Source organism: Pristiophorus japonicus, chromosome 2 (genome assembly GCF_044704955.1).
Source record: "Pristiophorus japonicus isolate sPriJap1 chromosome 2, sPriJap1.hap1, whole genome shotgun sequence".
Taxonomy (NCBI): domain Eukaryota; kingdom Metazoa; phylum Chordata; class Chondrichthyes; family Pristiophoridae; genus Pristiophorus; species Pristiophorus japonicus.
Window position 1 is genome coordinate 285,047,896 of NC_091978.1, and position 21,342 is coordinate 285,069,237.

General features: G+C 45.7%; 1 protein-coding gene across 9 annotated transcripts in view; it reads left to right on the forward strand.

The window, feature by feature from the left end:
- The window catches only part of LOC139233945 (uncharacterized), a 926,529-nt gene that overhangs the window by 629,477 nt on the left and 275,710 nt on the right, over nucleotides 1-21,342 (forward strand). For 8 of the 9 annotated variants that reach the window (XR_011588246.1, XM_070864651.1, XM_070864643.1 and 5 more), the window contains one exon: nucleotides 13,321-13,484. The exons of the other annotated variant lie outside the window; for it this stretch is intronic. Coding sequence is in view for 7 of the 8 variants with exons in the window: in XM_070864651.1 (XP_070720752.1) it covers nucleotides 13,321-13,484 (164 nt within the window). In the remaining variant the exon portion in view is untranslated. The remainder of the gene's footprint in view (nucleotides 1-13,320; nucleotides 13,485-21,342) is intronic. 9 annotated transcript variants of the gene reach the window in all.

Genomic DNA, 21,342 nt, shown 5'->3' on the forward strand with positions numbered 1-21,342 from the left:
AAGTGCAGTGGCGGAGTGACAGTGGTGGGCTCAGAAATGTTGTCAACCTGAGAAAGGACAGCATGTTTCTGCTCCACTGACCCAGTGCCACTCCGCCGGGGCAGAACCTCAGCATCCCCACCAATCTGCTGGAGCACAGTTTGGTGGGCTGCTGCGACACCGTGAGATCCCAGTGGACTGTGGTGGACCCAGCGGCGATAGCAGCAGTAAGAGCACGCTTGGCATCCAGCTGAGACTGCATGAGAGCAGGCTGAGTCTCGATGCCAGCACTCACTGACAGCACAAATATGTTACGTGGCATCAAGCTGAGACTCCATGACAGCAGTCTGAGCTTCAATGCCACCAACCATTGTCTGCATTATAGCGGTGCTGCCGCGTCATCCATGGCATGTATTATGAGGTCTAGATCCGCACGGTCTCTCTGGAAGTCCACCATCATATTCAGTCTGGCAATGATGGTGTCATGTATGTATGCTTGAGTTTACTAGCCACCAGGTGGTGCCACTGTCGGAGGTCATTGGGCTGTGCGCACGTGTGTGGGGCCCATATATAAAAGGCCAGCCATCTTGTAATGTAATCCCTTTGGGCCCTAATAAAGTAGAGCCAGGTTTGTACCTGTTCGGAGTTTACAGTATTCAGTCTATTGAGTTATTGCATACACAACATTTAGCGATGAGGGAACAAGAACCTTCGCCTGCAAAAATGAGCACAATTGGAATTCTGGAGCGATTCGTGGAGGGAGAAGATTGGGCAGACTTTGTAGCCCGCTTGAACCAGTACTTCATGGCCAACAAAATGGAGAAAGAGGCAGACGCAGTTTGGGCCGGGCGGTCCTCCTCACTGTTTGCGGTCCGAAAATCTATGGACTCATAAAGAATCTCCTCTCACCCTTAAGTCCAATGGACAAGGACTATGAAATATTGTGTGCTCTGGTACATGACCATCTCAAACCAGATGAAGGCATCATCATCTCAAGATATCGATTCTATACACACGTTCATTCTGAGGGCCAGGATCGGAATTCGTTGCCGACCTAAGACGTCTAGCTGGACTGTGTAAGTTCGAAACTGCGTTGGCAGACATGCTGTGGGACTTCCTTGTAATAGGCATCAACCACGAGGTGATCCTGCATAAGCTACTGGTGGCGGAGACGCTGGATTTGAGCAAGGCCATCACGATTGTCCAATCATGCATGACGATGCACAAACGCTTAAAGCAGATATCATTGAAAAATCAGAACTTGGCAAGTACTGTAAATAAGATAGTATCTTTGTTTGGCAGAGCTGCATATGGCAGGGCCTACCCGACTGCGTACACAAAACCTGTGGCTGCTCAAAGTCCGCCAACAGGAATGAATCCGATGTCATCGTGTTGGCGTTGTGGGGGAAATCATCGGCATCATCAGTGTCAGTTTAAACAGTATATTTGCAAAGGCTGTTTGAGAGTGGGGCATTTCCAGCGCATGTGCCTGCAACTGAGCAAGCGTGCTGCGACACACCACGTGGAGGATGATGACCAGTCTAACATGGATCCGGATAAGCAATCCGAAATACCAGAGGAAGTGTATGGACTGTATTTGTTCCTAACAAAGAGCCAACCGATAATGATTAATGTAAAACTTAATGGTGTGCCGGTATCGCTGGAATTGGACATGGGTGCGAGTCAATCAATAATGAGCCAGAGGTCATTTGACAGGCTGTGGGATACTAAGGCTATGAGGCCTAAGCTAAGTCCAGTCAATGCCAAGTTGCATATGTACACTAAAGAAGTTATAACGATGATTGGCAGTGCAGTAATCAATGTGTCGTATGATGGTGCGGTTCATGATTTACCGTTATGGATTGTTCCAGGCAATGGTCCAACGCTGTTCGGCAGGAACTGGTTAGAAAAAAATCAAATGGAACTGGAACGAGATCAAAGCTTTGTCGTCGGAGGAGGATATTCCATGTGCTCAAGTGCTGAGCAAGTTCCCCTTGCTGTTTGAACCAGGCATCGGCAATTTCACGGGAGCCAAGGTGCAGATCCACGAGGACTCAGATGCAAGACCCATCCATCATAAAGCTTGGGCAGTGTTGAGGGAGAAGGTCGAAATCGAACTGGATAGACTCCAGCGTGAAGGGATCATATCACCGGTTGAATTTAACGAATGGGCCAGCCCCATTGTTCCCGTGTTGAAAAGTGATGGCACTGTCAGGATTTGTGGAGACTACAAGGTTACGATCAACCAAGTTTCGAAACATGATCAATACCCGTTACCGAAGGCTGATGACCTGTTTGCAACGCTAGCCGGGGGGAAGTCGTTCACAAAACTGGATCTGACGTCGGCCTACATGACACAGGAGCTGGTCGACACGTCAAAGAAACTTACGTGCATCAACACTCATAAAGGACTGTTTATCTACAACAGGTGCCTTTTGGAATTCACTCGGCTGCAGCCATATTTCAAAGGAAAATGGAGAGTCTACTGAAGTCTGTCCCCAGAACCGTTGTGTTCCAAAGTGACATACTGGTCACAGGTCGTAACTCCGCCGAACATCTGCACAACCTGGAAGAGGTTCTACATCGTCTAGACAAAGTGGGACTCAGACTGAAACGCTTGAAGTGCGTCTTCATGTCACCGGAAGTCGAATTCCTGGGGAGGAAAATTGCTGCTGACGGTATCAGGCCTACAGACTCGAAAACCAAGGTCATCAAAAATGCACCCAAGCCTCAGAATGTGACAGAGCTGCGTTCGTTCCTTGGTCTACTCAACAACTTCAATAATTTCTTATCTAGATTGAGCACCTTATTAGAGCCACTGCACATGCTGCTAAGAAAAGGCGACAACTGGGTTTGGGTTGTGTCTCAAGATAGAGCTTTTGAGAAAGCTACTAATCTGCTTTACTCTAACAAGCTGCTGATACATTATGATCTGTGTAAGCATCTAGTATTGGTCTCTGATGCTTCATCATATGGAGTTGGTTGCGTGCTCCAACAAGCTAATGAGTCGGGCAAATTACAACCTGTTGCATATGCTTCAAAAAGTTTGTCAAAGGCAGAAAGAGCCTACAGCATGGTAGAGAAAGAAGCACTAGCCTGTGTGTATGGGATTAAAAAGGTGGAAACAGATCACAAGCCACTCATTTCATTGTTTTCGGAAAACAAAGGTATCAATACCAATGCATCGTCCCGCATCCAGAGGTGGGCACTGACATTATCTGCCTATGATTATGTCATTCGCCAAAGACCTAGCACTGAGAATTGTGCCGATGCATTGAGCCATCTGCCGTTGCCCACACCAGAGGTGGAAACGCCCCAACCTGCAGACCTACTGTTAGTCATGGATGCTTTTGAAAGTGAACAATTGGAGGTTCATGTGATAGGTCACATGATGTATTGGAGCCATGTGTGTTGTTTGTGATGTTGTAAAGAATATATCACACTAACCAATATGGTGTCCATTGCATACGTAGAGCAGAATGAGTGTGTACATGCCACACGGTGTATTGGATTCTTCAGGACCCATTTTTTTGCCTTTGCATTATATAATTTTTTTTGTCAAAATACTGGTAGAAAAGCCCCATGGTGATAGAGGCAGTATTTGTGATCGAGCCAGCATAGGGGCTCTGAATTGAAATTCTCAGAGTATGCATGCTGCAAGAACTGAGCATGACCTTAAATATTGCAATAATTCACCAAAAGATATTAAACAAGATAAGGAAGTGTAGAACTAGATCAATCCTCTTTCGTCCATGTACTGACCATGGATAATTTGCTTTCCATTAATCATTTAATATCTGGAGAGGAGACTTTGCAATGTTTTCACCTGTAGTTTCATACAAGTGAGTTGTGTGAACTTGCTAATGAAGATAATTGTTTAGAGAACCTTACTTGAGAATAAAAATCATAGCAACTAGCAATAAAAATGTAATACCTTTCTTTGTACTATAATATATAACTGAGCAGAGCTGGTCTCCAGTCGTCTTGGGTAATCCTTGTCACTGGACCAAGACCTAGCTCTGTCAAGCCCGTGCAACGGCCACCACACATTAAAACAATCCACACACAGGCATCTTCCACCCTTGAGGATGTAGTTCGGGTCCTTCATTGAAACACCTGTGAACTCATCCTTTTTTGGCGTGGAAGCAAGTCATCCTCGTTTCGAGGGACCGCCTATGATGATAATGATGATGATGAAAGTGAAGGAATCCCTGTCACGGCCACACAAATTATGACATGGATCAGCCAGGACCTGATATTATCGGTTGTGAAATGTTGTATTCTTAGTGGTGATTGGTCTGCCATACCCAAGCAAATGGGTGATGAGACCAAACCTTACATCCGTCGCAAAGACAAACTATCCATTCAATCAGATTGTATACTGTGGGGTAATCGTGTTGTTATGCCCAAGAAAGGCAGAGAGAAATTTGTGCATGATTTACATAGCACGCATCCCGGTATTGTCATGATGAAAGCCATTGCCAGGTGGCCTGGAATTGACTCTGATCTGGAATCATGTGTGCATTAGTGCAACACTTGCATGCAGCTTAGTAAAGCACCAGTGGAATCGCCACTGAGTCTGTGGTCGTGGCCATCTAAACCATGGTCCAGGATCCACATCAACTTTGTATGTCCCTTCCTGGGAAAGATGTTCTTAGTTGTGGTGGATGCTTATTCCAAGTGGATAGAGTGTACAATCATATCATCCAGCACTTCCACAGCTACCATTGAGAGCCTTCGTGTCATGTTTGCTACGCATGCTCTGCCTGACATCGTTGTAAGCGACAACGGATCTTGCTTCACCAGTAAGGAGTTTCAAGAGTTCATGAAACTCAATGGTATCAAACATGTGAGGTCAGCACCATTCAAACCTGCATCCAATGGACAAGCAGAGCGTGCGGTCCAAACCATCAAGCAGAGTATGAAACGTGTAATTAAAGGTTCACTGCAAATTTGCTTGTCACGCATATTGCTTAGTTACAGGACAAGACTCCCTCCTTGTCTCCAGTGCCCCCACCAATGCCTCCAGAGCCACATTGTTAAATTGTGTGGCACTCTCCCTTGAAGGGGGATTAGCAGCAGTCATTTCAGAATGTTCCTCAGGTCCACAGATGACTGACTCAAGTGCAGTAATGCTGAAAATGAGCAGCAGCAGGTTGAAATGACCTCCCTTTTAAGAGCCAGATCGAGCTGGAGTCAAGGATTGAAGACTGATTGCTGAATGGAACTCAGCTGAAATTGAGTAACTGGCTGTGAATAGTGCCCCTGCAATGCCCAGCCGAAGCCATTAGAGCCTCAATTACTGCCCCCTTCACTCCTGGGGCGAAAATGCCAAATTTCACAGTTTAGTAAGGCATCTTGGTGGACGCTAAATTTCCTAAAAGTGAAAAGTTACCGACTCAAACTGTGCACGACCGAATTTTGACCTCTTAGTGTCCAACACACCCAGGAACACAGAAACAGTAGGCCATTTATCCCCTTGAGCCTGTTCTGCCAATCAATGAGATCATGGCTGATCTGTGATCTAACTCCATATATCCACTTTGTCTCATATCCCTTAATACCTTTGGTTAACAGAAATCTACAAATCTCAGATTTAAAATTAACAATTTACCTAGCATCAATTGCCATTTGCAGAAGATAGTTCCAAACTTCTACCATTCTTTGGGGGTGAAATCCCCTCCTTTTATAGTCCCAATAATGCCTCCGCGGGGGCGCTAACTGGGCGGAGGAGATTTTTTGCCTGTGGGAGGGAGCCGCTACCACCTCCCGGGAAATTGCCCCGCGGTTGGTGCCCCAGTCCACCACACATTGCCGTGCGCACCGAACCCGCACCGACCTCTTAACTCCCCGCGGGGAAATTGCCCCACGTACCGCGAGGCTGGGGGGTCACAAAGTCACGAAGCTGGCCGACATCCGCTCGCGGGGCTCTCCTTAAAGGGGAGGCTGCCAGTACCCCGGCCCGCCATCTTTTTTGCCTGCTGACTCTCGGGTTGGCTCAATGATAGCAGCTCTAGTGTGGTCCGGGCCACCATCGTGCAATCCAGCACTTCATTTTGGGTGCCGGACTGCAGGCCTGGTCGCACGCTGCCCTGGTGGCCTAGTGGAGCAGTATGCCCAACAGGCCCTCTCCTTTAAACGAATTTGAGGGGCATTGAAATGCATCAGCACTATGTGGAGCACATGCGTAGCGCTTCCCTCAGCGACCCTGTTACCGTCCGCAAAAGAAGCGGAGCATGCTGCACTTACTTTGAGGGGTTGTAAAGGCAATTCTGTGGCGGGGCCAGGACTTCCTGCACCGGGCACAGAAAGTCCCGGCCTCAGATGGTTACCACCCCCAATCGGGCGCAGAGCAATTTTGCCCCCGTTGTTTATTGTTTTCTAGCTTCACTCCTGAAAGGCCTGGCTGTCATTTTTAGACTAGTCCTAGAGTCCCCAGAGGAAATAGTTTCTCTCCATTTACCCTATCAGTTCCCTTTAATATCTTGAAAACGTTGATCAAATTTGTTAAGTATGCAATAAAGGTACAAACTCAGTACTGTTTAACTGAACAAGGTACAACCTTGTTCTGCTTATTACGGCCCAAAGTGCCTGACTCACAAAATGACTGGCCATTTATACCAGAGCAACACCATGTGCGTGCTGCTCAGTGGCCTCCAATAATGACACCATTTGGTGGCTGCAAACAGCATGTACATACATGACAATACCCTCCTCTGAGATCTTATCACAGTCTTTCACAGGTTGAGACGGTCTGGTGCTTTATGCTCCCGGGTTGACCATCTCAGTTCGATTCCGGCCTTGGGTGAATGTGCGGAGTCTGTTGTGGCTGTTGGCTGGATGGCTGACTTGTTGGGGGCGGCAGTGGCCATGTCAGGAATTGCAAGTCATTTTTATTGAACAAGTCTGTGATGGAAATTCCGGGTTCACTGATGACCCTTGAATCCACTGAAGGCTGCTGGTAGGTTGGTTGGTCGTCGACGGTTTCTTTGTCCGACTGCTCTGGTTTGTCTGTGTGCCTCAGCTTTGTTTGAGCCATGTGTTTCCTGCAAGTTTGCCCATTCTTGAGCTTAATAACAAATACTCTGTTGCCCTCCTTGGCCATGACCATACCAGCGATCCATTTGGGACCCTGGCCATAATTCAACACATATACAGGATCATTAACCGAAATCTCGCGTGATACAGTTGCGCGATCGTGGTACCCTTGTTGACTCTGTCTTCTGTATTCAACATGATTACTTAAATCCGAGTGTACAAGAGATAACTTGGTCTTAAGACCTCTTTTTATCATAAGTTCAGCAGGCGAGACCCCTGTGAGTGTGTGGGGTCTTGTCTGTAACTCAGCAGTATGCAAGACAAGCGGGTCTACAGTGACCCTTGGGTTACTCTCCTCATGCTTTGCTTGATAATTTGTACTGCATGTTCTGCTTGCCCATTGGACACAGGCTTCAACGGTGCTGACCTTACGTGTTTTATGCCGTTAAGTTTTACAAACTCCTGAAACTCCTGACTGGTGAAGCACGACCCATTGTCGCTCACCACTATGTCAGGCAGACCATGTGTCACGAACATGACATTGAGATTCTCTATGGTTGCCGTGGACGTACTGGATGACATGATTATGCATTCTATTCACTTCGAATAAGCATCCACCACCACTAAAAGCATCTTGCCCAGGAAGTGACCTACAAAATCTACATGGACCCTGGACCAAGGTTTGGATGGCCATGACCACAGACTCAGCAGCGATTCCGCTGATGCACACATGCTTCCAGCTCAGAATCAATTCCTGGCCACCATATGTGGGATCTGGCAATGGCTTTCATCATCACTATGCCAGGATGTGTGCTGTGTAACTCATGCACAAACTTCTCTCTCCCTTTCTAAGGCATTACAGCTCGATTGCCCCACAATATGCAATCTGCTTGAATAGACAGTTCGTCCTTACGATGAATGTACGATCTGGCCTCATCACACATTTGCTTAGGTATGGCAGACCAATCCCCTTTGAGGATGCAACCCTTTACCACCGATAATATCAAGTCCTGGTTGGTCCAGGTCTTAACTTGTTGAGCCGTGACAGAGGCAGCTTCACTCTCAAAAGCGTCCATGATTAACATTAAATCTGCCAGTTGTGGCATTTCCACCTCCGGTGTGAGCAAAGGCAACCGGCTCAAAGCATCGGCACAATTCTCTGTGCCAGGTCTGTGGCGAATTACATAATTATAGGCAGATAATGTCAGCGCCCACTTTTGGATGCGGGATGAAGCGTTGGTATTGATACCTTTGCTCTCAGAAAACAACGAAATGAGCGGCTTGTGATCGGTCTCTAATTCGAACCTCAGACCGACACACACAAGCTAAAGCTTCTTTTTCTACCATACTGTAGGCTCTTTCTGCTTTAGACAAACTTTTGGATGCATACGCGACAGGTTGAAGTTTCCCCGTCTCATTGGCTTGTTATAACACGCAACCAATTCCATATGACGATGCATCACCGCCAAAACTAAACATGGGTCATAATGTACCAGCAGCTTGTTTGAGCAAAGCAGATTGGTGGTTTTCTCGAAAGCTCTGTCTTGCAATGCGCCCCACACCCAGTTGTTGCCTTCTCTCAATAACATGTGCAATAGTTAAGTAAGGTGCTCAATTTAGGTCAGAAGTTCCCAAAGTAGTTGTGTAGACCCAGGAACGAAAGCAGCCCCATCACGTTCTGCGGCTTGGGTGCATTCTTGATGGCTTTGGTTTTCATGTCAGTAGATCTGATGCCATCAGCGTCGATTTTCCTCCTGAGGAATTCGACCTCTGGTGCCATGGAGATGCAGTTTCGAGCGTTTAAGTCTGTCCAAACGCAGTAGAACCTCTTCCAGATTGTTCAGATGTTCCTTGGAGTCACGACCGGTGATCAGGATGTCATCTTGGAACACAACAGTTCTGGGAACAGACTTCAGTAGACTTTCCATATTTCTCTGGAATATTGCTGCAGCCGAGCGAATTCCAAACGGGCACCTGTGGTAAATAAACAATCCTTTGTGCGTGTTAATGCACATAAATCTCTTCGACATCTCGACCAACTCCTGCATCGCATAGGCCGACATCAAGTCCAGTTTTGTGAACGATTTCCCTCCGGCTAGTGTCGCAAACAAGTCATCAGCCTTCGGTAACAGGTACTGATATTGTTTCAAAACCCTGTTGATCATAGCCTTGGAGTCTCCACAGATTCTGACTGTGCCATCACGTTTCAGCACACGAACAATGGGGCTGGCCCATTCATTAAATTCGGCCGGTGATCTGATCCCTTCACGCTGGAGTCTGTCCAATTCAATTTCGACCTTCTCCCTCATCATATACGGCACTGCCAGAGCTTTATGATGGATGTGTCTTGCATCTGAGTCCAAGTGGATTTGCACCTTGGCTCCCGTGAAGTTGCCGATACCCGGTTCGCACAGCGAGGGGAACTTGCTCAATACTTGGGCACATGTATCTTTCTCCAACAACAATGCCTTTATGTCGTTCCAGTCGCATTAGATTTTCTCCAACCAGCTCCTGCCGAGCAACGTGAGCTATTGCCTGGAACAATCCACAGCGGTAACTTGTGAACTGCACCGTTATATGACACGTTAATTTGTGCACTGCCAATCACCTTTATCAGTTCTTTGATGTACGTGCGCAGCTTGGCATTAACAGGGCTCAGCCTGGGCCTCACAGTCTTAGTATCCCACAGCTTATTAAATGCCCTCTTGTTCATGATTGATTGACTCGCCTCTGTGTCCAGTTCCATCGATACCGGTATCCCGTTCAGCTTCACGTTAATCAAGATTGGTTTACTCTTGGTTATGAAAGAGTACAGTCCATACACTTCCTCCTCTGGCATCTCGGATTGCGTATCCGGATCCATGCTACTCTGACTCTCATCCTCCACGTGGTGTGTCGCAGCTTGCTTGCTCATCTGTGGACACTTGCGCTGGAGATGCCCCACTCTCAGACAGTCTTTGCAACTATATTGCTTAAATCAGCACTGCTGGTGCTGATGATTTCCCCCACAACGCCAACACGGAGAAGTGGGATACATTCCTGCTGGCGGACTTTGAGCAGCCACAGGTTTCGCGAATGCAGCCGGATAGGCTCTGCCATGTGCCGCTCTGCCAAACGCCGAATCAGTCGCATTTACAGTACTTGCCGAGGTTCGGTTCTTCACTGCTATTTGCTTTAGACTCCTGTCCATTGTCATACATGATTGAGCGATCTGGATGGCCCTTTTTAAATCCAACTCCTCCACTGCCAGAAGTTTGCGCAGGATCACCTCGTGGTTGATACCGATAACAAAGAAGTCCCGCAGCATGTCTACCAACACTTGCACGGTCCCGCTAGACGTCTCAGGCCGGCAACAAATTCCGCCGCGCTCTGGCCCTCCGATCGAACATGTGTGTAAAACCTGTATCCCGAGATGATGACGCCGTCATCTGGCTTGAGATGCTCCCGTACCAATGTACACAACTCCTCGTACGTTTTCTCTGTTGGATCACTAGGCATGAGTAGATCCTTTATCAGACCGTAGATCTTTGAACCGCACACAGTGAGGAACACGGCCCGGCGCCGATCTGCATCGTCGACCCCCTTCGATTTGTTGGCCACGAAGTACTGGTTCAAACAGCTCACGAACTCTGCCCAATCTTCTCCCTCTACGAATCGTTCTAAAAATCCAATCATGCTCATTTTGCAAACAAAGAATCTTGTATTCTCGTTGCCAAATGTTAAGTATGTAATAAAGGTACAAACTGAGTACTCTTCAACTGAACAAGGTACAACCTTGTTCTGCTTTATTACGGCCCAAAGTGCCTGACTCACAAAATGGCTGGCCTTTTATACCAGAGCAGCACCATGTGCGCGCTGCTCGGTGGCCTCCAACAATGACACTATCTGGTGGCTACAAACAGCATGTACATCCATGACAAAATTACCCCTTAACCTTCTAGTCGACCTAGTGAGAAAAAAGCCTCATGGTCGATAGGTCAGGAGAGCACTTAATAGGTCCAAGCATGTGTTTTAAACCATTTCTTGGTCCTTGTGTTTTTTTTCCTTATTTGTTTTCATGAGTCTTTGTGCCAGCTGTTGTTAATTGATTATTTTTCCCCAGCTTCCTTTTCTGACACCAATGGGTTTGCTGGTGGAAATCCTCTGAGCTGCCGTACTTGATGCATGCCAAGAGGGTCTAGCTGCCTCAGACGCACTCTGTGCCGGCACCACACTCCGCATTTTCAGAGAAAGGTGAAATTACCTCACTATGGGCGGGCATTATGCTGGGAGACATGTCTGTTCCCAAAGGCAACTATGCCAGCAAAGCCCTCATGCCTTCACAATAATATTAAAATGCCTGTTATGCTGGATGGTTCTTTGGAAAAACTCCAATCAAAGTAAGTCACTGTGGTACTGCATGAAATAAGACATGCCACTGTAATCAAGCGCCAGTGTTGCCTGTTCTGTCGAAGGGTCTCAGACCTGAAATGTTAACTCTTTCTCTCTCCACGGATGCTGCCTAGCCAGCTGAGTGTTTCTAGCAATTTCTGTTTTTTGTTTCGGATTCCAGCAACCGCAGTATTTTGCTATTGCCTGATTGGCCACAGCCACCAAGGTCCCACCAACCATTTCTTCAGGTTCTGACACTCTTACCAGCCAGTAACAGTGGGGTCTGTCTTCTCAGATTCAGGGTCAGCAGGGAAGCAGAAGACAAACTGCGTCATCTGTTATAAGGACACCTGCAGCCATCACATACAGGCACTAGTAACAGTCAGCTGTGGCCAGTAACATGGCTGCATCTCTTTGCATGTTGCAATGCTGACCTTTAAAATTGGTGGTATAGAGTGGCACAGAGAGCAACCTTCTCCCAGCCATTTCATGAAAAGCCCCCTTGGCTTCAGCAGCTATGAAATGAGGGATTGGAGGCTGAGTTGCTCTGACACTTGTATGCAGATCCATACCTGCATCCTTTCCTGTCATATTTTGTCTGCCACTTCTTAATCTCCTGCCCCATTAGCTCTGGCAAAGGCTGCTGATAGTGTGCAATGACCTTAACGCTCTCCAAATATGTTCTCAATTTTTGCCCCCTTTGGGATGCCCCCTTTTTAATTGTCCCCATTCTTTTCAATATTACCTACACTATGGGACCGAACTTAGTGGCCTTACCGCCCACTGCTGCTGGCTGCCGACTAATCTTTTGGACAGTTTCCCCAAGGTGACAGATTCCTCTTGGTCTCCCGCCGACAGGAGGGGAGTACCACTGGGAACCGCCCACTGACAGCCACGCGACAGCAAGTCGCGTAAGTGACCTCCTGCCCGCCGAGCTACCATATTGGTGCGGGCGGGAGTCGGCGGCAGCAGGGGAAAGGACCGCTGTGTAAAGGCAGGTCTAACCTCAATGGTAAGGAAGAAGACCTGCCAAAAAAGGTTAGTGAACTTCTTTAAAAAACATTTTTCAGTGATTTATGAGTACGGGGTCCCCTGAAGGTGTTCCAGTTTTTTTCTTTGTAAACATTTTTATTTTTAAGTGTTCCCCCCTCCCTGGGCCCGACTCAATCCTTGGCGGCACTTTGGCGAGGATCGCATTTGCCACCAAGATTGGGAGCTCCCGCCTGCTGCCGCCCAGATTGACTGCATAAGTCGTTATTTTGCCACCGGGCAGAATTTAGAGGAACCTTCCTGGCAAAGTACCACCCGGTCTTGCGGTGGTCCTATCGGCGGCACTTGGGCGGGCCTTGGATTTCAACAAGTTCGGGCCCATAATCTTCCTTTTCTACCACACGTCCCTAGATCAATGTAAGTATGCATCTGGTGCTATTTGTATTAACGTTTCCAGTGAGATTTGCTCCAATTCTAAGCCATATATAATTGACTTAAATCTGAACACAAAATTCAGCCCCACTGTATGAACAATGATTATACTCCCTCGAGTACCACAATTTTGCACAACAAGTCCCAAAGTCATGAAAAATGCTGATTTTTGCCTTGGGTCATGCTAATTGATATTGTGGAATCTTCTCAGATCCAAAGGTTACAACCAGTGCCGATTGCCAAAATGCATTGCAACCAGTGTTGATTGTCTTGTATCATCACTGTAACCAACAACCATAGTGCAGTGAATGCAATGCATTTGTCACTGTTCTACTAATAGTGGTCACTGCACAGTAAAAAGAGGAGATTCATATTCAGAATGATACAAGATTTAGTTATTCCTTTAGGAAAGTATCTTAAGAAAAATCACCTTAAGTCTACTACAAAATAAATGTTCCTTTGCTCTTTTTGCTGCTGCATTGATTTTTCTGTGTCATATTTACATTATAGTATGCATTAGCAAAAGCCAGTGAACTTCAGAGGAGGATTAATGCAGCAGTGAATATCCATGAGATATTCTCAGCAGATTACAATCAGCAACAATTCACGGAGTATCTGCAAAAAGAGAGTGAGAAGTATTTGGATCGATGGGAGAAACAATTGCAATTGAAGAGGTATGCTTGTCTGATTAGATTTTTTGAGGGGCTTCTTTTTAAAGTTGTTCAATGTGAAATATTGCGATGGGTAGGGTAATAATTGGTGCAAAATTCGGATCTGTAGCGCCCGTTTTCTGGCTGCTTCAAGTGCCCTTAGAGGTCCAAAATGGCCCACGGCACACACGCACACTTGTGGGCCAAATCATGCCGGACACAATATTGGCAGTGAACACCCCGTGGAAGTATGCAGAGCGGGCAGATCTTGACGTCAGTTAGCACATGACGCTGATTTGATGCCAGTGCTGCCATTTTGGAGCTCAAAGCTCCAGCTAATGCCCCTTTTAAGCTCGCACAACTGAACACATGTTCAGCAGGTGGAAGGAACCCCCACTAGCGCTATTTAAAGGGATTATCAACTACTTACAGGTTTCTGGTTGATTTTTTCTGGCTGTTGGTATGCATCTACAATTGTTTGGTGCTTTCTATGGTTGTTTAAAGTTGCCAAAGTCTACAGGGAGTTGTGTGGCAGGTGCTGGAGGATTTTTTGCGGACTTCAAGGCTTCTGCACAAACCACCTGCTGCCAAACATGGGTGCACCAGTCGGCATTCCCCTTGGAATATAGCATGACTTGGAGAATGAACAGAGGGCATGCAGAGCACGACAAACTGCTGGAAAAGGGAGGATGAGGAGGGGAAGAAGGTTCTCAGCAGGAGGCCATATTCACTCAGGGTGTTCAGGGAGCAATTCACCTACCTGAATCTCAGCGAGGTACAATGTATGCGCATCAGTAAGGACGTCCTCACAGAAATCTGCCACCTGCTGCAGCCATAACTGCAACTTCAGAGCAGGGCAAGGACCGCATAGCCAGTGGCCATGAACCTAACCATAATAAGAACATAAGAACTAGGAGCAGGAGTAGGCCATTTGGCCCCTCGAGCCTGTTACGCCATTTAATAAGATCATGGCTGATCTGATCCTCGACTCAGTTCCACTTCCCTGCCCACTCCCCATAACCCTTTATTCCTTTATCGCTCAAAAATCTGTCTATCTCCGCCTTATATATATTTAATAACCCAGCCTCAACAGCTCTCTGGGGCAGAGAATTCCATAGATTTACAACCCTCTGAGAGAAGAAATTCCTCTCATCTCAGTTTTAAATGGGCGGCCCCTTATTCTAAGACTATGTCCCCTAGTTTTAGTTTCCCCAATGAGTGGAAATACCCTCTCTGCCCCCTTGTCAAGCCCCCTCATTATCTTATATGTTTCGATAAGATCACCTCTCATTCTTCTGAACTCCAATGAGTATAGGCCCAACCTACTCAACCTATCTTCATAAGTCAATCCTCTCATCTCCAGAATCAACCTAGTGAACCATCTCTGAACAACCTCCAATGCAAGTATATCATTCCTTAAATACGGAGACCAAAACTATACACAGAGCTCTTTATAGGCTGGAGCTGGAGATATTCACAACATCTCACAGTTTGCTGTCCACTGTTGGGTAAGGGAGGTCACTGACTGCATACATATCGTCAACTTTGCCATGTACCAGAATTGGAAGGGATTCCACTCCCTCAATGTCCAGCTGGTGTGTGACCATAGGCAGTGCATCATGCAGGTGAATGCCCGGTATCCTGGCAGCAATCATGATGCCTTCATTCTGTGGCATTCCGCTGTGCCTTTGGCATTTGAGGCACCATGGCAAACCAAAGGATGGCTAATGGGCGAAAAGGGCTTTCCGCTGATGACATTGCTGATGACTCCGGTGTGCAACCCACTCACATGTGCGCAGCATACAATGAAAGCCGTGCTACCACATGAAATATGATAGAGCAGACCATTGGTATGCTGAAACAAAGCTTCCGCTGCCTGGACCGCTCTGGAGGAGCCCTGCAGCACTCAGCAGAGCAGGTGTCAAGATTCGTGGTGGTCTGCTGCATGCTGCACAACCTCGCTATCATGAGGGCGCAGCATTTGTCACCATCTGAGGAAGAGGAAGAGGAAGAAAAGGAGGAGGAAGAGGAAAGGAGGAGGCAACCTCGACAACCTATTTCTGGGCGGAATGTCCGTGAAGAAATCATCCAAGTGTGATACCGGTAACCGCAACCCGAATTCACCAACATTCCCACACCTTACTTTCCCTCTGTCACTGACCATCACAGTGCCACAATGCAAAAATAAAAGCCTCCACACTCAAGCAATTATAAGTAAAACCTACACGTAATTAACATTAGTGGTGGTCAAGTGTCCAGTAATTAATCCGTGGCCCTTTGTTGGCAACTGACCAATGGAGTTGGCCAACACTTGCATGCTGGAAAGAATGGGCTTCAAGCTCTGTGCAAAGCTCTGTGACAAGTTGGCGCTGGATTCCTCCATGCTCCTTGACATTGCATGCAAGCTTTCTTGCAGGCTTCTCAATGCACCAAGCATTTTATTGTGCATAACCATCAGCCTTCTTCTGTAGCCTGCCCCATCGAAGTCATCAGCTGAATCCTCTTCAGCAGAACTCGCCCTCCGGAAAGCTGGCACCTGCGCTATCCTGCCTCCCTGCCCTGGCTGCAGGCCACTCATGCGCTGGGACCAATATCCTCGCGGGGAGTTTTGCTAATGCTGTTGGGGAGAGTTTAAACTAGCTTAGCAGGGGGATGGGAACCTGAGAACGAATTCAAAAGGGAGGGAAGTAAAGCAGAAGTTGGATAGCAAGAATGTAGAAAGAGAATCTATGAGACAGGAAACAGGGCTTAGTATGTAGTAAGCAAGAGGTCTTCCTATGCTGAATGGTAGATACTTTAATGCAAGAAGTATCGCGAATAAGGCAGATGAGCTAAGAGCACAGGTAGACGCTTGGGAGTATGACAGCATAGCCATTACAGAAACATGGATGAAAGAGGGGCAGGTTTGGCAGATGAATATTCCTGGCTACAGGATTTTTAGACAAGATAGAGAGGGGGGTAAAAGTGGGCGGGGGGGCGTTGCGGTACTAATTAAAGAAACTATTACAGGGTGAGGAGGATGATATGTTAGAGGGATCATCAAATGAGCCCATATGGGTCGAATTGAAAAATAAAAAAGGGGTGATCACACTGCTGGGAGTGTATTATAGACCCCCAAACAGTGGGAGGGAGATACAGGAGCAAATATGTAGGCAAATTGCTGTGGTCTAAAAACCATAGGGTAGTAATTGTAGGGGATTTTAACTATCCAAATATTGATTGGGACAAATTTAGTGTGAAGGGTATAGAGGGTGCGGAATTCTTGAAATGCATTCAAGAGAACTTTTTTAGTCAGTATGTAGCAAGCCCAACATGCGAGGGGGCGGTCTTGGATTTAATTTTGATGAATGAAGCTGGGCAAGTTGATGGGGTATTAGTGGGGGAGCATTTGGGTGCCAGTGACCATAATTCAGTCAGATTCAAGTTGATTATGGATAAGGACAAGAATAAGCCTGGAATAAAAGTTCTGAATTGGGAAAAAACTAATTTTGCTAAGTTAAGGAGAGATTTTGCCATAGTGGATTGGAAACAGCTACTTGTGGTTAAAATGGTGTCGGAACAGTGGGAGGTATTCAACGAGGAGATCCGAAAGGTTCAGGCCAAACATGTGCCCTTAAAGAAAAAAGCTGGGAAAAATAATTCTAGAGCCCCCTGGATGTCCAAGGATTTACAGGTGAGGATTAAGAAAAAAAGGGATGCTTATGTCACATATCAATGGCCAAATACTTTAGAATCTTTCGAGGAATATAGAAAGATAAGAGGTAAAATTAAAAGGGATATTAGGAATGCTAAGAGAGAGCATGAGAAATTCTTGGCCAGTAAAATTAAGGAAACCCTAAGATGATCTATAAATATATTAAGAGTAAGAGGGTAACTAAGGAAAGGGTAGGGCCTATTAGAGACCATGAGGGTAATCTTTGTGAGGAGGCGGAAAGTGTTGGTAGGGTTCTTAACGAATACTTTGCATCTGTTTTCACAAAGGAAAGAGGTAATGCAGATACTGCCATAGAGGAGGAGTGCGATATTCTGGATGAAATAGAGGAAGTATTAAGGGGTTTAGCAGCTTTGAAAGTAGATAAGTCCACTGGCCCGGATGAAATGCATCCCAAGTTGTTGAGCGAAGTAAAAGAGGAAATAGCAGAGGCCTTGACCATCATTTTCCAGTCCTCTTTGGATATGGGCATGGTGCCGGAGGATTGGAGGACTGCTAATGTAATACCTTTGTTTAAGAAGGGAAAAAGGGGTAGGCCGAGTAATTACAGGCCTGTCAGCCTAATGTCAGTGGTGGAAAAATTATTGGAAAAAATCCTGAAAGACAGGATAAATCTGCATTTGGATTGGCAAGGATTAATTAGGAACAGTCAGCAAGGATTTGTTAAGGGAAGTCCGTGTTTGACTAACCTGCTTGAATTTTTTGAGGAGTTAACCAAGAGGGTCGATGAGGGTAGTGCGTACGATGTAGTATATATGGACTTTAGCAAGACTTTTGATAAGGTCCCACATGGTAGACTGGTCATGAAAGTTAAAGCCCATGAGATTAAGGGCAAAGTGGCAAGTTGGATCCAAAATTGGCTTGGAGGTAGGAAGCCAAGGGCAATGACTGATGGATGTTTTTGTGACTGGGAGGATGTTTCCAATGGGGTTCTGCAAGGGTCAGTACTGGGTTCCTTGCTTCTTGTGGTATATATCAATGATTTAGATTTAAATATAGGAAGTATGATTAAGAAGTTTGCAGGCGACACTAAAATTGGCTGCGTGGTTGATAATGAAGAGGAAAGTCATGGGCTGCAGGAGGATATGAATCTACTGGTCAGATGGGCAGAGCAGTGGCAGATGAAATTTAATTCAGAGAAGTGTGAGGTGATGCACTTTGGGAGGGCTAATAATGAAAGGGTATACACATTAAGCGGTAGGCCACTTAATAGTGTAGATGAACAAAGGGACCTTGGAGTGCTTGGTTCACAGATCCCTGAAAGTAGCAGGCCAGGTGGATAAGGTGGTTAAGAAGGCATACCGAATGCTTGTCTTTATTGGCCAAGGCATAGAATATAAGAGCAGGGAGGTTATGCTTAAATTATATCATACCTTGGTTAGGCCACAGCTGGAGTACTGCGTGCAGTTCTGGTCGCCGTATTATAGGGAGGATGTGATTGCACTAGAAAAGGTACAGAGGAGATTTACTAGGATGCTGCCTGGAATAGAGAATCTTAGTTATGAGGACAGATTGGATAGGCTGGGTTGTTCTCATTAGAACAGAGGAGGTTGAGAAGAGACCTCATCAAGGTGTACAAAATATTGAGGGGCCTGGACATAGTGGACAATCATTTTGAAGTGCTGCAAACATTGACAAGCACTGCACAAAGGTGCACGGCTGCACGCATGATCTCGCATGACTCCCTCCGTATGGTTATGGAGGGAATCACAGCTTGCAGGGAGGTTCTCTTCCCTTCCAATGGTCAGAAGAGACCTCCTCACGACACCAACACAGCCTGGTTGCACATTGTACAGGAGAGCACAAGCAGGGATGTTGTCAAAAGGACCTGGCTGCAGTGGCGCAAATGTTTTAATGATCTCAGTAGATTGCGAAATGTTACTGCAAAGTCACACTCAACCTCATCCTGCTGTGCCACTCATCACATCTCCATCACTCTACCTTCCCTACCCTACTCCTGCACATCCTTACTCACACCAACTTACCTTTCACCTCCATTCATCCCTCGCTCTCTATCTGCATTATCACATTCCTGTCTCACTAGCCACCCCTCACACTCACCCTCATTATTGTCCAATCATACCAACAAACAACACACAAGGGGAGGCACTTGCGTCTTTTAGTCAGTGTTTTAGTAAAGTTTTCGTTAAAGTGTTGTCAAACATTGAAATCTTTATTTTCAACACTTTGCCTACTTGGACAGATTTGTGTGCTCCCTTGGAAGTGGCTTAGTGAGTTGTAATGAATGGTGAGACATAACGGTATCGTAATGGTGACGAGTGTGCAAGGAATGGCTTGGGCATTGTGGGGATGCTCTATGGTGTTGGTGCGGGGTGGTGCCAGGGTGTACAGCATCAAGTGAAGTAAATCTGGCCATGGTGAGGCCATGCCTGGCTTCCTGGGCAGCAATGTGGTCAGGTGCTGATGTCATGTGTCATGTGCAGCATCAGGTGATTACGGAGAAGGTTATAGAAACATAGAAATTTACAGCACGGAAGGAGGCCATTTTGGCACATTGTGTCCGCGCCAGCCAACAAAGAGCTATTCAGCCTAATCCCACTTTCCAGCTCTTCGTCCGTAGCCCTGTAGGTTACGGCACTTCAAGAGCACATTCAAGTACTTTTTAAATGTAGTGAGGGTTTCTGCCTCTACCACCCTTTCAGGCAGTGAGTTCCAGATCTCCACCACTGTAAGATTTATTAGATCTGTCAGATTTATTATATCTGTCAGAAGAGACTTATGTCCGTGACCACAACAAACTACGCTGGGTACCCATATTTTGTAAATAAGCACAACAGATTTTATTAAGTAGTTTGCTTTCAGTACAAAGAAATAATACAAGTCAATAGTCGACAGTCTGTTCCTTGAAACCTCAACGGTAGTGACCGCGGCGCTTGTATCTTGCTGTGTTCTGTTGACCGTAGTCCTTCTTCAGTTTCCTTCTGTGCTAGCACTGCCCCCAAAGTCCAATAGCTGTTACTTTATACCCTTTTCCTCCCATACAAATGCTGTGATTGTCTGCAGCTGTCTCAGGCTTACAATAGATCATTCTGTGCCTCTGGCCTTGTATGTTATCTCTAGTTCTTCTCTGAGAACTTTTACAAAGACTGTGTCACAGAATTCATTACTGAGCTTGGCTTTACAAAATGGTACATGCTGCATACTTTTATCTTATTGATTATTATTTGGCCTTGGCCATTCTAGTTCTAATTGAAGCTGTTTCAGAAAATTACAAAAAAAATGGTTAACATAATAATGGCTCTCCCATCATGCTTTACTTAAAAAGGGTTAACGTAATAATGACTTACTCTACCATGATGCTTTGCTTAAAAATGGTTAACATAAGTTTACACACATTTTATTTAATGTTATCATATAAGAGTTAAACAAAAGCATTATCAAAACATTATTACAACATGCAGGTAAGTTTTATCTTACAATCCCCAGCTTGAGGCCGAGGAATTTCTTGCGACGCCTCACTTTATCATGATATTGGCTAGCCCTCTTAATCTGGATCAGTAGTATATCTAGATCAATTCACTGCCTCCGATATCCATACACCTTATGACACTAACTTCTTCCTTTCTGAATTATGTTATGATTTCGGTTTCCCATATTTATTTATTTTCATGGAATTTTGTGTTTTAATCAATTAGTTTTTTTTGGTGCTGGTTAGTCATAGACATTGGCTTATGCATCAAAGTGTTGCAACATGGTCAAAAATGTAAAACACATCTCCTTAATTAGAACAGAGTCAAGACTTATTTACGACTTGACTAATGTAAAACTTATTCAAAATTCGAACTTGTGAGAAAAGAAAACTAACATTGTAAAGAAAGCTGAGGTTTAACATCTAAACAACAAGTCATGGACTTAAAAGATTCTCCAGATCTCTTTTACTTGTATCCATCCAGTGTGGATAATTCTTAATCAATTTATTTCTCCCTCGCCTTCAATTGTTTTTTTTTAAGTTAAACTTTAATCATTTTTTTAACATACTTTCAATCCCTCTAACAGTGTGTTTAATTGTCTTCTGTTTGTTTCATTAATTAGATAGTTTCTCGATGGAGTATGTGTCAATGCATTAAAAAGCCTTACTTCCTGAGCTACATTAAACATTTCATGTCTTGCTGTTGTCAGCATGTCTGAGACCCATTCCTCAGTGCAAAT